Source organism: Bombina bombina, chromosome 3, assembly GCF_027579735.1.
Source record: "Bombina bombina isolate aBomBom1 chromosome 3, aBomBom1.pri, whole genome shotgun sequence".
Classification (NCBI taxonomy): Eukaryota; Metazoa; Chordata; class Amphibia; order Anura; family Bombinatoridae; genus Bombina; species Bombina bombina.
The window spans coordinates 48,856,859-48,871,915 of NC_069501.1; the positions used below are offsets into that span (position 1 = coordinate 48,856,859).

General features: G+C 36.5%; 1 protein-coding gene across 1 annotated transcript in view; it reads left to right on the forward strand.

Moving 5' to 3' along the window:
• The window catches only part of GRAMD1C (GRAM domain containing 1C), a 455,805-nt gene that overhangs the window by 401,161 nt on the left and 39,587 nt on the right, over positions 1 to 15,057 (forward strand). Inside the window, exons 9-10 of the mRNA XM_053705832.1 lie at positions 7,935 to 8,118; positions 11,089 to 11,232. Of these exons, the coding sequence (XP_053561807.1) occupies positions 7,935 to 8,118; positions 11,089 to 11,232 (328 nt within the window). The remainder of the gene's footprint in view (positions 1 to 7,934; positions 8,119 to 11,088; positions 11,233 to 15,057) is intronic.

The following is a 15,057-nucleotide window of genomic DNA, read 5'->3' on the forward strand; positions in this document are numbered from 1 at the left end:
CACCCCTCACCACACCCACAATTCAGTTTTACAAACTTTGCCTCCTGTGGAGGTGGTGAAGTAAGTTTGTGCTAGATTCTTCGTTGATATGCGCTCCGCAGCAGGCTGGAGCCCGGTTTTCCTCTCAGCGTGCAGTGAATGTCAGAGGGATGTGAAGAGAGTATTGCCTTTTTGAATTCAATGATCTCCTTCTACGGGGTCTATTTCATAGGTTCTCTGTTATCGGTCGTAGAGATTCATCTCTTACCTCCCTTTTCAGATCGACGATATACTCTTATATATACCATTACCTCTACTGATTCTCGTTTCAGTACTGGTTTGGCTTTCTACTACATGTAGATGAGTGTCCTGGGGTAAGTAAGTCTTATTTTCTGTGACACTCCTAGCTATGGTTGGGCACTTTGTTTATAAAGTTCTAAACATATGTATTCAAACATTTATTTGCCTTGATTCAGGATGTTCAAACGTTCGTTATTTTCAGACAGTCAGTTTCATATTTGGGATAATGCATATGAATAATTCAATTTTTTCTTACCTTAAAATTTGACTTTTTTTCCTGTGGGCTGTTAGGCTCGCGGGGGCTGAAAATGCTTCATTTTATTGCGTCATTCTTGGCGCGGACTTTCTTGGCGCAAAAATTTTCTTGTCATTTCCGGCGTCATACGTGTCGCCGGAAGTTGCGTCATTTTTTTGACGTTTTTGCGCCAAAAAATGTGGGCGTTACCGGATGTGTATTTAGGCGCCAAATAATGTGGGCGGCTTTTTTAAGTCTCATTATTTATTGCTTCTGGTTGCTAGAAGCTTGTTCATTGGCATTTTTTTCCCATTCCTGAAACTGTCATTTAAGGAATTTGATCAATTTTGCTTTATATGTTGTTTTTTCTATTACATATTGCAAGATGTCTCAAATGGACTCTGAATCAGAAGCCACTTTTGGAAAAACGCTTAACTGAGTTTCAGTTCTACCAAAGCTAAGTTCATTTATTTTAAATGTTATAAATGTTTATCTTTAGCTATGGTTTGTAATAAGATATTATGTTATACTTTTACATGCGGAATCCATTAGTATTTATGCTTTATATATTTTCTTTTCTTACAAGAAATATTTAGAAGACTTATAAGAAATATTTTTCTGATTCTATGTTAAAGGCTTTGTCTGACTTCGTGCCTTCTAATAAAATTTTTAGGTCTTTTTCACTTCTTTTTTAATTATTGAAGTTTCAAATGACCAACAACATACTGATTTATCGCTACTCTGATGATGTTTTTTTCAGAAATTTTCTTCATCAGATATTGACACTAACAAATCTACTTTTTTTAATTATTTTTCAAGTTATTAAAGTACATTTGTTCTTTGTTGAAAAGGTGTTGATTATTTTGGATATTAAGGTAACTAGTTCTTTATGACTAAGCTGACATTATTCTGCCTATTTATTTCTTTAGAGGTTTTCTTTCCAATTCCCTATACTAGGGAATGGAATAGGCGTGAGAATTTTCTTTTATTTCCTTCTTCAAAGGGTTTTAAACTATATTCTTTGCCAGCAGTTAAATTCAATTTGGAGGGTTCTCCAATTTATTGGGGCTATCTCTAATTCTACTAATTATGCTATTGTTTCTATAGCATAATAGTATTTATTTTCCTTTTAGATAGTTGTATCTATTTATGGAAAATTATTTAGTTTCAGGTACTTTTCTTGGTCCTGTGATTTATTTGGATATTTCAATTGCTTCATTTTCTCTCTGTTTTACTTTAAGATCAAGTATCAGATTATGATTGATTTTAGCATTGTTAAAGGACAACATTTCCTAGACTAGGTGCTGTTGCATTTGTGTCTTGTTTTTGCATTTATTGATTATGCAAGTCCACTGTATGGCTGGTCCTTTAAACCGACTATCATGCTAATAATGTCATTTGTGTCCTCATTTTATTGAATATTTTCGCAAATGAGGGTTAATCTATGTCTTTAGCTTTTTTAGCTAGAAGAATTTTGTGATTTTTAAAAAAAATAAAATCCATATTTCCTTTGTTCTAAGATAATCAATTATTTGTTTTATAATTGGATTCAATTCTTAACTGTTACTCTGGGCTTCAAGGTTGAGTTCTAAGACTAAAACTTTAAGCTTATACTAGTTTGGTTGTTCTATTAAGGAACGAATTCCTGAGTTCTTTCCCAAGTAACATGTCTATAATTGGGAGTTCGAAATCAGCTCCCTAATTTTGCGCTGTACGTGCCGTATTCCAGCTTGGCTGGTAAGGGGGCAGGTTTAAGGCTTCTTTGAAATTTATTTTGTCCAAAATTTCTTTGATTTTATTCCAGCAAGGCTAACACTTCTTTAACTGTGTTTCTGTCCTATATATTTTGGGTACTGTTGAAGCATGGCTGGGCACCCATGGGGTTCAAGTGCTGCTCAGACCTGGAATCTTCTGGGGGTATTTCTTCCAGTTTCTTTTGAGGAACCGGGTTTTGGAGTTTTATTCAAACTATTTTTGCCTTTTTATGATCTTTGATAGCATTATTTGTTTTCATTAGATACAATAAATGCATATTTTTTCATTTTTCTGTTTTCATTCAGATTATTTTCTGAGGATGCGGAATCTCATATGATTCACTTACTCTTCAGGACATAGTTAGAGGATCTTCTTTTCTAAAGTTCTTGATCCCTCACACAAGGGTCACCTTTTTTAGGTTTCCAGATAGAGACAAGGACAGTGACACAAACTATCAGACAAGGGATAATGTTATTGGGTTCCGTCTATCGGTACCTTTAGTCTCTATTATTTCTTTCAGTTGCTATATATGCATAGAAGTTTTAGGTCTTATGGCCACAGCATTGGATTCAATTCCCTTTGCTCATTTTCTCTAGAAAGAACCTTCTCGAGTCTTTTATAAGTGTTGTTTTCTTCAAGAACATGGTTGGAGGATCAATTTACCAAAAAGTTTGTTTGATTCCTCAGATCAAGGGTAACCTTTTTAGGTTTCCTGATGGATTCAGTGTTCTTGATTCTGTCTCTGACGGACAAGAGGCATCTGAAATTGGTTTCAGCTTTCGAAACCTTCAGTCTCAATCATTTCCCTTCGGTAGCCTTATGCATGGAAATTCTAGGTCTTATGACTGCTGCATTGGATGCGATTCCCTTTGCTCGTTTTCACATGCGACCTCTTCAGCTCTGTATGCTGAACCAGTGGTGCAGGGATTATACAAAGATATCTCAATTAATATCTTTAAAACCGATTGTTCGACACTCTCTGACGTGGTGGACAGATCACCATCGTTTAGTTCAGGGGGCTTCTTTTTGTTCCTCCAACCTAGACTGTGATCTCAACAGATGCAAATCTGACAGGTTGGGGAGCTGTATCGGGGTTTCTGACAGCACAAGGGGTTTGGGAATCTCAGGAGGTGAGATTACCAATCAACATTTTTGGAACTCCGTGCAATTTTCAGAGCTCTTCAGTCGTGGCCTCTTCTAAAGAGAGAGTCGTTCATTTGTTTCTAGACGGACGATGTCACAACCGTGGCATATGTCAATCATCAAGGAGGAACTCACAGTCCTCTGGCTATGAAAGAGAGTCTCTCGAATACTTGTATGGGCGGAATCCAGCTCCTGTCTAATTTCTGCGGTTCATATCCCAGGTATAGACAATTGGGAAGCGGATTATCTCAGTCGCCAAACACTACATCCGGGCGAATGGTTTCTTCACCCAGAGGTATGTCTTCAGATTGTTCAAATATGGGGACTTCCAGAAATAGATCTGATGGCTTCTCATCTAAACAAGAAGCTTCCCAGGTATCTGTCCAGATCCAGGGATCCTCAGGCGGAAGTAGTGGATGCATTGTCACTTCCTTGGAAGTATCATCCTGCTTATATCTTTCCTCCTATAGTTCTTTTTCCAAGATTCTAAGGAACGTTCGTTTATTCTGCTGGTGGCTCCAGCATGGCCTCACAGGTTTTGGTATACGGATCTTGTCCGGATGGCCACTTGCCAACCGTGGACTCTTCCGTTAAGACCAGACCTTCTATCGCAAGGTCCTTTTTTCCATCAGGTTCTCAAATCCTTCAATTTGAAGGTATGGAGATTGAACGCTTGATTCTCAATCATAGAGGTTTCTCTGACTCTGTGATTAATACTATGTTACAGGCTCGTAAAACTGTATCTAGGAAGATATATTATCGAGTCTGGAAGATTTTCATTTCTTGGTGTTTTTCTCATCTTTTTTCTTGGCATTCTTTTAGAATTCCTAGAATTTTACAGTTTCTTCAGGATGGTTTGGATAAAGGTTTGTCTGCAAGTTCTTGAAAGGTCAAATCTCTGCTCTTTCTGTTCTTTTTCACAGAAAGATTGCTAGTCCTTCCTGATTTTCATTGTTTTGTACAAGCTTTGGCTCATATAAAACCTGTTATTAAGTCAATCTCTCCTCCTTGGAGTTTGAATTTGGTTCTGGGGGCTCTTCAAGCTCCTCCGTTTGAACCTATGCATTCGCTAGACATTGAATTACTTTCTTGGAAAGTTTTGTTTCTTTTGGCCATCTCTTCTGCTAAGAAGAGTTTCTGAATTATCTGCTCTTTCTTGTGAGTCTCCTTTTCTGATTTTTCACCAGGATAAGGCGGTGTTTGCGACTTCTTTTAAATTTTTACCTAAGGTTGTGAATTCTAACAACATTAGTAGAGAAATTGTGGTTCCTTCATTGTGTCCTAATCCTAAGGAATTCTAAGGAAAACTTGTTGCATTCTTTGGATGTAGTAAGAGCTTTGAAATATTATGTTGAAGCTACTAAGGATTTCCGAAAGACCTTCTAGTCTATTTTTTTATCTTTTCCGGTTCTAGGAAAGGTCAGAAGGTTTCTGCCATTTCTTTGGCATCTTGGTTAAAATCTTTGTTTCATCATGCCTATGTCGAGTTGGGTAAAACTCCGCCTCAAAGGATTACAGCTCATTCTACTAGGTCAGTTTCTACTTCCTGGGCGTATAGGAACGAAGCTTCAGTTGATCAGATTTGCAAAGAAGCCACTTGGTTTTCTTTGCATACTTTTACTAAATTCTACCATTTTGATGTGTTTTCTTCTTCTGAAGCAGTTTTTGGTAGAAAAGTACCTCAGGCAGCTGTTTCAGTTTGATTCTTCTGCTTACAATTTCAGTTTTTTTCATTATAAGATTTAAACTTTATTTTGGGTGTGGATTATTTTCAGCGGAATTGGCTGTCTTTATTTTATCCCTCCCTCTCTAGTGACTCTTGTGTGGAAGATCCACATCTTGGGTAGTCATTATCCCATACGTCACTAGCTCATGGACTCTTGCTAATTACATGAAAGAAAACATAATTTATGTAAGAACTTACCTGATAAATTCATTTCTTTCATATTAGCAAGAGTCCATGAGGCCCACCCTTTTGTGGTGGTTATGATTTTTTTGTATAAAGCACAATTATTCCAATTCCTTATATTATGCTTCGCACTTTTTTCTTATCACCCCACTTCTTGGCTATTCGTTAAACTGATTTGTGGGTGTGGTGAGGGGTGTATTTTATAGGCATTTTGAGGTAGGAATGTATATCCCATAACGTCACTAGCTCATGGACTCTTGCTAATATGAAAGAAATGAATTTATCAGGTAAGTTCTTACATAAATTATGTTTTTTTCTTCATACAAGAAAATCTGCTTTGGAGATCTGTGTGAGCATCATTTTGATTGTTTGCCATGTGATGATCCTGGTTAGGGCTATTGTTAACCACTGCACTGATGCCCCCCAGCTGCAATGTGGAGAGTCTGTTTCTTTGTCCGGCTACCTCCATTCTTGCACTTGGTTTCGCTGGACTTGAAAAACGTGTCTGGTGGAGCTTAATACTCTAAGGGAAGCATCTTAAAGGGACATGAAACCCAACTTTTTTTCTGTCATGATTCAGATATATACACTAGAGGGCAGCACTATTCCCTGTCATGTAGACCTCCAGATGCTACCTAGGTATCCATTTATTCAACACAGAATATCATGGGGAACAAAGCAAAATTTGATAATAGAAGTTTATTGGAAACATGTTTTGTTTTTTCTTTCAAATTTTATTCTCTTTCGGATCACAAAAAAACATTTGGGTTTCATGTCCTTTTAATTTCATGTTTTGCAATTGTTTTAGACATTATAAGTTCACAGGATGTATAATTAAAGGGACACTAAACCCAATTTTTTTTCCTTTCATGATTTAGACAGCAGCAATTTTAAGCAACTTTCTAATTTACTCCTATTATCAATTTTCTTCGTTCTCTTTGCTATCTTTATTTAAAAAGCAGGAATATACCGTAAAGCTTACCAGCTGGCCATTTTAAGTTCAGCACCCGGGATTGTGCTTGCTTATTGGTGGCTACATTTAAGCCACCAATAAGCATAACCCAGGTTCTCAACTTAAAATCGGTCGGCTCCTAAGCTAAAAATTCCTGCTTTTTAAATAAAGATAGCAAGAGAATGAAGAAAAGTGTATAATAGGAGTAATTAGAAAGTTGCTTAAAATTGCTGCTTTATCTGAATCATGAAAGGAAAAAAAATGGGTTTAGTGTCCCTTTAACATTTTGTATAGATGATTTAGGCACTTCTACATTCTGGAATATATATATATATATAATGTCCCAAGGGCTAGTCAGTCCCATTGGCCATCTTTAAAGGGACAGTCTACACCACAAAATGTTGTTGTTTTAAAAAGATAGATAATGCCTTAACTACTCATTCCCAAGCTTTCCACAACCAGCATTGTTAGAATAATCTACTTTATAAGATTTAAACCTCAAAATGTCTGCCTGTTTCTAAGCCACTATAGACAGCCTCTTATCACATTCTTTTTTTATTAGCTTTTCACACAGGAGACTGCTAGTTCATGTGGGCCTAAAGATAACATTGTGCTCATGCCCGGGGAGTTATTTAAGATTTAAGAGAAACACAGCACTAACTGCAACTCAATAGATAATAAATAACATGTCATGTGATCAGGGGGGCTGTCAGAAGAGACGTAGATACAAGGTAATCACAGAGGTAAAAAGTATATTAATATAACAGTGTTGGTTATGCAAAACTGGGGAATGGGTAATAAAGGGATTATCTATATTAATTTAAAACAATAAAAAATATATTGTAGACTGTCTCTTTAACTCCTTAAAGGGACAGTAAACACCTTGAGATTTTTATATAAAATATTTAGTTATGCATAATGAAACAATGTTTCCCAAAGGACTTGTTATACCTACTGCAGGGTATGAAATGTATGGGAAATTGTTCTTTCATGTTTGTTTCTGTATTTAAACTAGCTGTTTTAACATTAAAACCACCATCTAGGTCTAGGACATGCCCATAACAGTGGGTTGAGCCTGCATCTATTTGTTACATATTGAAATGCTAATTATGGCTGGGGGTTAAATAAGAACAAAATCTCTCTCCTTCCTAACCGCTATAGGGAGATCAGTCGTGCTCTTGTTCCTCTCTCTATACATAGTTTCCTACAGAGAAAGCATTTGTTAGCCATATTGTCAGTATAGGTGAGGATACAACAGACAGAAGTCCCTATCTCATATAACAAATGCAGGTAAAGTAAATGCACCCCAGCAAGTAAAAATGGACCATTGAGAACACTTTAAAGAGAACGTCCCTTTTAGAATGCACCCTCCTGACTTGAAGCTAACTCTGGTACATATTGTTCTATAATTGTCTTCAGCTGATAACAACTGCAAAACAACACGTTATACTAACTGTATGACTGTGCTATCTTTGTTGTCTGCAAACTAAAGCCCAGATTGGCTTCTCCAAATAACATATAGTGGGTGGAGTTTATCTATTGAAAACTAAGTGCCGTAAAAAAGATGTTTAACGTTCTAAGTTTAGATTTGTTGCCACCTACAGACATTTAGCTTCAGCTGCTTATTGAAGACGCTCACTTGCTGACTGTTTCTTGTCTAGATGTCAGGGCAGGTCCCACAAGAAGAGGTTCCGGTTGAAAAAATGGTAAAGAAGTCCCCTCCCCTAAACTGTGAACGAAAGCAAAGCCTCCGAGCCAGCATTGGGACGCCGGCCCTAACGCTAGACTTGAATGGAAACGAAAACCAACAAGCGGACAGCAGTTGCACTGATACAGCTGATGAAGGTACGAAAGGGCTCTGCAGTATAGCAAAACGGGGGAGCTGGGATCTATGTGTTTCATGGCACTCAACAATTTCTTAAAGGGACAGTAAACTTAAAAAACGTTACATAATTCTGCACATAGTGCAGATTACGTAACATTATCTTAGCGACAGCTTGAAAGATTTTATCCCCCACAGTTACACTTGCCTCATGTACTCTCCAGGCTCTCCTGATCAGGTCTTCTTTTGAAAAGCGGATCCCGCTATTGAACTAAATGTATCTCGTTCCCGCTACTAGACCAGAGTGGGAGCTAGCTACATTTAGTTCAATAGCAAGATCGGGTGCTAAGCGCGCCCACAAACCGCTTTTCTAAAGAACACCTGATCAGAAGAGCCTGGAGAGGAAACGAGGTAAGCGTAACTTGGGGATAAAATCTATAAAATCTTTTGATTTTTCAAGCTTTCGCTAAGATAATGTTACAGAGTTGTTCAGAATTATGTAACATTATTTTTTAAGTTTACTGTCCCTTTAAACTTTTCTTTCCTAATTCAGATAAAGCATGCCGTTTTAAACAACTTACTAATATACTTTTATTATCTAATTTATCTATCTTTTTGTATCTTTATATGAAAAGCATACGTAGGTAGGCTCAGGAGCAGCAATGTACTGCTTACTGGTGACTGCACATAAATGCCTCTTGTCTTTGGCTCGCTTGAAGTGCTCAGCTAACTCACAATAGTGGATTGCAATGGATATCAAGAGGATGAAGCAAATTTGATAATAGAATAAAGCAAAATTGACAAAAGAAGTAAATTGGAATGTTGTATAAAATTGTATGTTCTGTCTGAAACATAAAATAAACATTTGGGGTTTCCTTAAAGGGATATGAAACCCAACATTTTTCTTTTATGATTCAGATAGAGCATATCATTTTAAACAACTTTCCATTTTACTAGCTAGCTGAACATATTGGTAAGCCAATTATAAGAGGCATATATGTGCTGTCACCATTCAGCGGATAGCTTCTATTACCTAAGCCTACCTAGGTATGCTTTTGAACAAAGGATACCAAGAGAACTATGCAAATTTAGATAATAAAAGTAAATTGGAAAGTTGTTTAAAAGTTGATGCTCTATCTGAGCTATGAAGGAAACATTTTGGGTTTTATGTCCCTTTAAAGTTAAGTCCTCTCAAGCAATCCAAATATAGCTTTCTCATTTAAAGGCACATGAAACGCCAAATTTTACTTTCATGATTCAGATAGAACATGCGATTTTAAATAAGTTTGTAATTTATCTATGTTCTCTAGGTATCTTTTGTTGAAAAGCAGGGACATATGCTTAGAAACCCGCTCCTTTCTGGAGAACTATATGGCAGCGCTTTTGCAAGAATGTTAACCATTTGCAAGAGAACTAGATGGCATCAGTATTTCCTGCCACAAAGTGTTCCAGATTTCTACCTAGGTATCTCTTCAACACAGAATATTATGTGACTGAAGCAAATTTGCTAATAGAAGTAAATTGGAACCTTTATAAAAATTGTATTCTCTGTCTGACTCACAAAAGGATATTTTTATGTTTCATATCACTTTTAATGCTTTTTACAAATCTGCTACTAAACGTTATAGCTTATGTTGTGTTTTCAAATATAACTTAAAGGGACATTAAATACTTTGAGATGGTAATATAAAATGATAAATCGTATATATAAAAAAAAAACTCTGCAATATACTTTCATTATTTATTTTGTCCCCTTTTCCTGTAATTCAATTCTGAAATTGAGAGCGTTTCAGTTCCTGTTAGAAATTGAAGTGCAGAAAACTGTTATATTCCCACGCAGCCATTGGCTGCACACTTTATTTATAACTGTCCCTAATTGGCCAGGGCAGAGAAAGTAACTTAAGTTACAACATGGCAGCTCCCACTGTTTTACAGACACTAAAACTTTACACTTATTTTGTCAATATTTAAACAGCTAGTGATACTTTAAAAAATACATCTATGTGTTGTTATTATTCCCAGACTAATCTTTTCTTTAAATAAATGCTAAATAGAATGAGGCATTCAGTGTTTTAATGCCCCTTTTAAAATGCTTTAGTATGTACAAATGGGGTAAATGAAGACCTAAAGGGCCACTAAACCCACAATCTTTCTTTCATGATTCAGATAGAGAATAAGAATTTAAACATCACAATTTACTTCTATTATTTATTTTGCTTAATTGTTTAGATATCCTTTGTTGAAGAAAAAGCAATGTACATGGGTGAGCCAATCACACGAGGCATCTCTGTACAGCAACCAATCAGCAGCTACTGAGCATATCTAGATATGATTTTCAGCAAATAATATCAAGAGAATAAAAAAATTAGATAATAGAAGTAAATTAAAAAAATGTTTAAAATTGCATTCTCTTTCTAAATCATTAAAGAAAAAAAAAGTAAAACAAAGGCCTAATAAAGATAAAAAAAAGGTTTGATGTGTAGGGAAGAAATATAGGGATAAAGAGTTGTTGGAGTCTTTCTGTCCTGTGGGCCAGCTGTGCAGAAACTTGTATTTCCTAAAACTGCATTTCCATAATGGGGTTAAACACATAGCTAAAGTCCTGCTTGGTAGCACAATGTATAGCTACACCTGTAGCCTTTTAAGGCTGCGTACTCCTATAGCCACCTCTCCTCACCGAGTCCATGTGCTCTCGTTGCAGGTATCCTTAACCTAGCGTAGCATATGTTGTGTTTTTGTATTTGCCTTGTGTGCAGCATTTTGTCATTTTAAAATGATATAATAGTTTTATTGATAACTACTGTGAATAATACTTAAATGGTTCTACCACATCTCAGCGCATTTTGTTGCTAAAGACAAACCTGTCTCAGCGCATTTTGTCACATGGCAGATCTTGTTGTAGACTATGTAGCATTATCATTGACCACATGAATTCTCGGCCAGCTTTGTGTATTCTTGGTGAATATATAAAGGTTTTTTTTTCTCCGTTACAGAAGAGGGAAAGGGTCCTACGGAACAAGTAGAAGGGAAGCTTTACATAAACCGCGTCTTCCATATCAGTGCCGAGAGGATGTTCCAGTTGCTTTTTACCCAGTCGCGGTTTATGGAGAAATTCTATAATTCAAGAAAAGTATTTGGTAAGTTAATTTCATTGTCTATGATAATGTTTTATGTAACCTAAACAAAAATATATTTATATTAGTTGGGAAAAATATAATGGCAGAGTTTAAGTTTTGGATGATATCATGGTTAGTTACATCACTAGTAACATCACTCATAGCATCATCCTCCAGTCTCACTTTCCCTTACATAAGCTGCTGGCCACCTTTTTTACCCCCTATCTCACACACAACACTCTCCTTGCCCCCTCATCTTACACACACAACCCTCTCCTGACCCTACACACAACCACCTCCTCACCCCCTCACCCTACACACAACCACCTCCTCACCCCCTCACCCTACACACAACCACCTCCTCACCCCCTCACCCTACACACAACCACCTCCTCACCCCCTCACCCTACACACAACCCTCTCCTGACCCTACACACAACCCTCTCCTGACCCTACACACAACCACCTCCTCACCCTCTAACTTTACACACAACCACCTCCTCACCCTCTAACTTTACACACAACCACCTCCTCACCCTCTAACTTTACACACAACCACCTCCTCACCCTCTAACTTTACACACAACCACCTCCTCAAGTTACACACAACCACCTCTGAGGTGGCAGAGAGGCAAAATAAGTAACTTTTCCACTACACTCCTGACCTCAATCGCTAAACAAAAAAATGCACATAAATTATATTTACAGAAGCATGAATCTTTCCTTCTCAGACTGGCACCATTTTGTCCTAACCTCACTGCTTGCTGGCAGTCAGGGAGATCACAAGATGGTCTGACACAGTACCTTTTGGTAACATAAATGTGTGGCTAGAAAAATATTAAACTTAAAAGTAATAAAGAAGAATCAAGTGAATGTGTAAATGCTACTTATGTCCCATAGTGTAAAACTGCATATGATTAATAATGCAGAAAAATTGCCAAAGGCTACTCATGTAGCACTGCCATAGCTATAAGATCAGCACACACCTGATTTTATACGGTCAGGTAACCAGCAATAGTCCCACTGAGCTTCTGTAATATAATAACTGTATTTGAAATACGTAAAATGTATAGAATATAGCTTAAAAATGATACAATATTGTAAGCATATAAATGTCGCTCAAAAGTTCAAATTTTTTAAAGTCCAAAGTTAAAAGTCCATCTTAAAATTGTCTTTGGGTAGTGCCCAATATAAGGGTCTATGGATTTCTATGCACAACTTATCTCGGCTGCAGCCTTAGATTTGTACGAGATAATATTTAAGCTATTATGAACCTTTATAAGATGTGGTAAGATAAAAGTATCAAATAGATCTAACCTTATATTACTTTGATAAGTGGTGGTTTGGAGAAATCACTTTTCTCCTAGTTATGTTGGTAATGCGATTTTGCGGGTTACAAATCTGTCCCCCGTATCCTGTAGGGGTCGAGTCTTTGTGATCTTTGTAGCGGGTATGGGACTTCCGCAATAATTGTAAATAGTAATAGTATCCTGTGGGGCGTAAAACTGCCCGTGTTGATGAATAGAGATGGGTTGGTTACCTTTTCCAGATGCCGGTCTTGGAGCGTAATACAGCAGCGTTTCTTGGTAGCGTTTTTTCACAGCGTGCTTCCTATGCTCTGCGGCTCTTGTGATAACCAGGTATGAGGTGAAAAATCGAATGAATGAAATTAATTAGTTGGTTTGCTTTTTTAGATGCCGGTCTTGGAGCGTTTTTGAGGCAACGCTTCTTAGCAGTGTTTTACACAGCTTGCTTCCTTTGCTCTGCGGCTATTGGATAAACCAGGTGTGGGGGTGAAGGATCAGTGCAACGCGTTTCAGCTGTGATTACTAGCCTTTCTCAAGCATGTCCTTCCTGGCTCAATTGAGTCTTTTTAAACTGACTTCTAATTGTCTTTAATTGATTGATTGTTAGAAGCTGTTCTTCAATCAAGAATTAGTTAGAAAGCTTTTGAGTTTTTTCTTTTATTTCACAATAAATAGTATATTTAGAACCTTAGAATGTTAATAAGAATAACTAAAGCAATGTAAAGTTCATTCTAAAACAGACATGATATATACAGATTTATTAGTATGCAGGATAAGAAAGACGCCATTATTTAATAATTTTGTGTAACAAGGAAGTGTATTGATGCACACCTGTGAAGACCGAAAAGAAGGTGAAACATCTGGGTGAGATAGAAGATAGATTGAGAACAAAGAATTTTGGATTTGGCGTCAAATTTTATTCTATTTTAATATTTTTTATTTATATAGTGACTATTTTTGTACTAGCTAAATTTAGTGCAAAAATGAGATATAGAATATATAAAAATCTATAAAAATATGTAAAGATATATAAAAATATATGAATATATGAAAATCATATTCTTGGTTTTGACTTTAATTTTTTTGTGAGATGCTTAAAGCATATTTGTGTTAAGGTTTATTACATCTGGTTTAGACTTTATTTTAACTAAAAGTACTGTTGTATTACTTATGTGATATGTTAGAATTGGAATCATAGCTACATTTAGCTATAATGTGACCTCATTGTGGTAGCTATTATGTTGTGTCTATGTTTAGCAGTTTAAGAAACAATTCAGACTGCAGTCTATGTTTAGCCCTTTTGGTCTAGGGGTCTGGAGTTCAAATATCCACTGGGATATCATTTTGTTTGGTTTTCTATGAACAGATTTGCGGCACAGCTATGGGCACGAAATTTGCCCCTAGTTACGCAAATCTGTTCATGGGCTTATGGGAAGCAAAATTTCTACAATCCAGTCCCTTTGAGAACAACTTTATCATCTATAAAAGATTCATAGATGACCTGTTTTTCATTTGGAATGGGCCTGAAAATGAATTAACCAAATGCATTCAGGATATGAACACCAATCCACTAAATCTAAAGTACACTATTTGGACTTAGAAATCAGTATAGAAAACAACAAAATCTCCACTAAAATTTACTTTAAAGAAGTAGATGCCAACAATTTCATACACGAAACAAGCTGCCATCTTAATAGATGGAAACTTAACATATTATTAATGGTAAGCAAGCTCAACACATTAAATATGTACCTTTAATATGCTTTTAGAAAGTACTAGTATAGTGGTGCAGACCCAAAGTTACTGTATTCCTTAAACTTGCAAAAGATAGACACTATAGATATGAAAGTCTAAGTGTAAAAGAATGGGAATTCTCAACTCTTTTCAAATATCAATCACATTTATTTTCAATATTAATTATTATTGAATAAGCTGAAAAATACATCCTGTCTTCATAGCAGGTATACACATATCTTATCACTTAAAAAAGTGCAACTATATAGAAACAGTACAGTACCAAACATAAAAAAGAAATAGGTACATGTATCCGTACAAATCAAAGCAAGCGTTTCAGTAAGTAGGCATTAAGGCAGTAAAGCATCCTGAAATTAGCAAAAGCAAGCTAGGTTAGTAGCGGGATCTTGGCAAACATACGTATTAACAATGTCCCACATCAACTTGGTTAAAGCAGTCTGTGTATTGCACAAGAAATATGCTGAGGAAGCAACATAATATATCTCGGATCACCTGCCCACCCATACAAGACAGGCTCCACATCTAGCAGCTCCGTTATTACTGAATTGATGCCTCTCCTTGTGACTGAATGTCAGTTTTGCCTTTTAAAACATGGATCCTGTATTAATGCTTGCTCTGACGATAATCATCGCTTGCCTGTAGTATTCACATGTAAACAAGTTGGATTTGCAAAAGCCACAATCTTGACACCATCAGTTTGAAAGTACTCCTGCATCAGTCAGCACAGCCATGCCTATGCGCATTTCACCCCCATTGGCTGGGCAACAGGGCTTCGTCAGGGCGT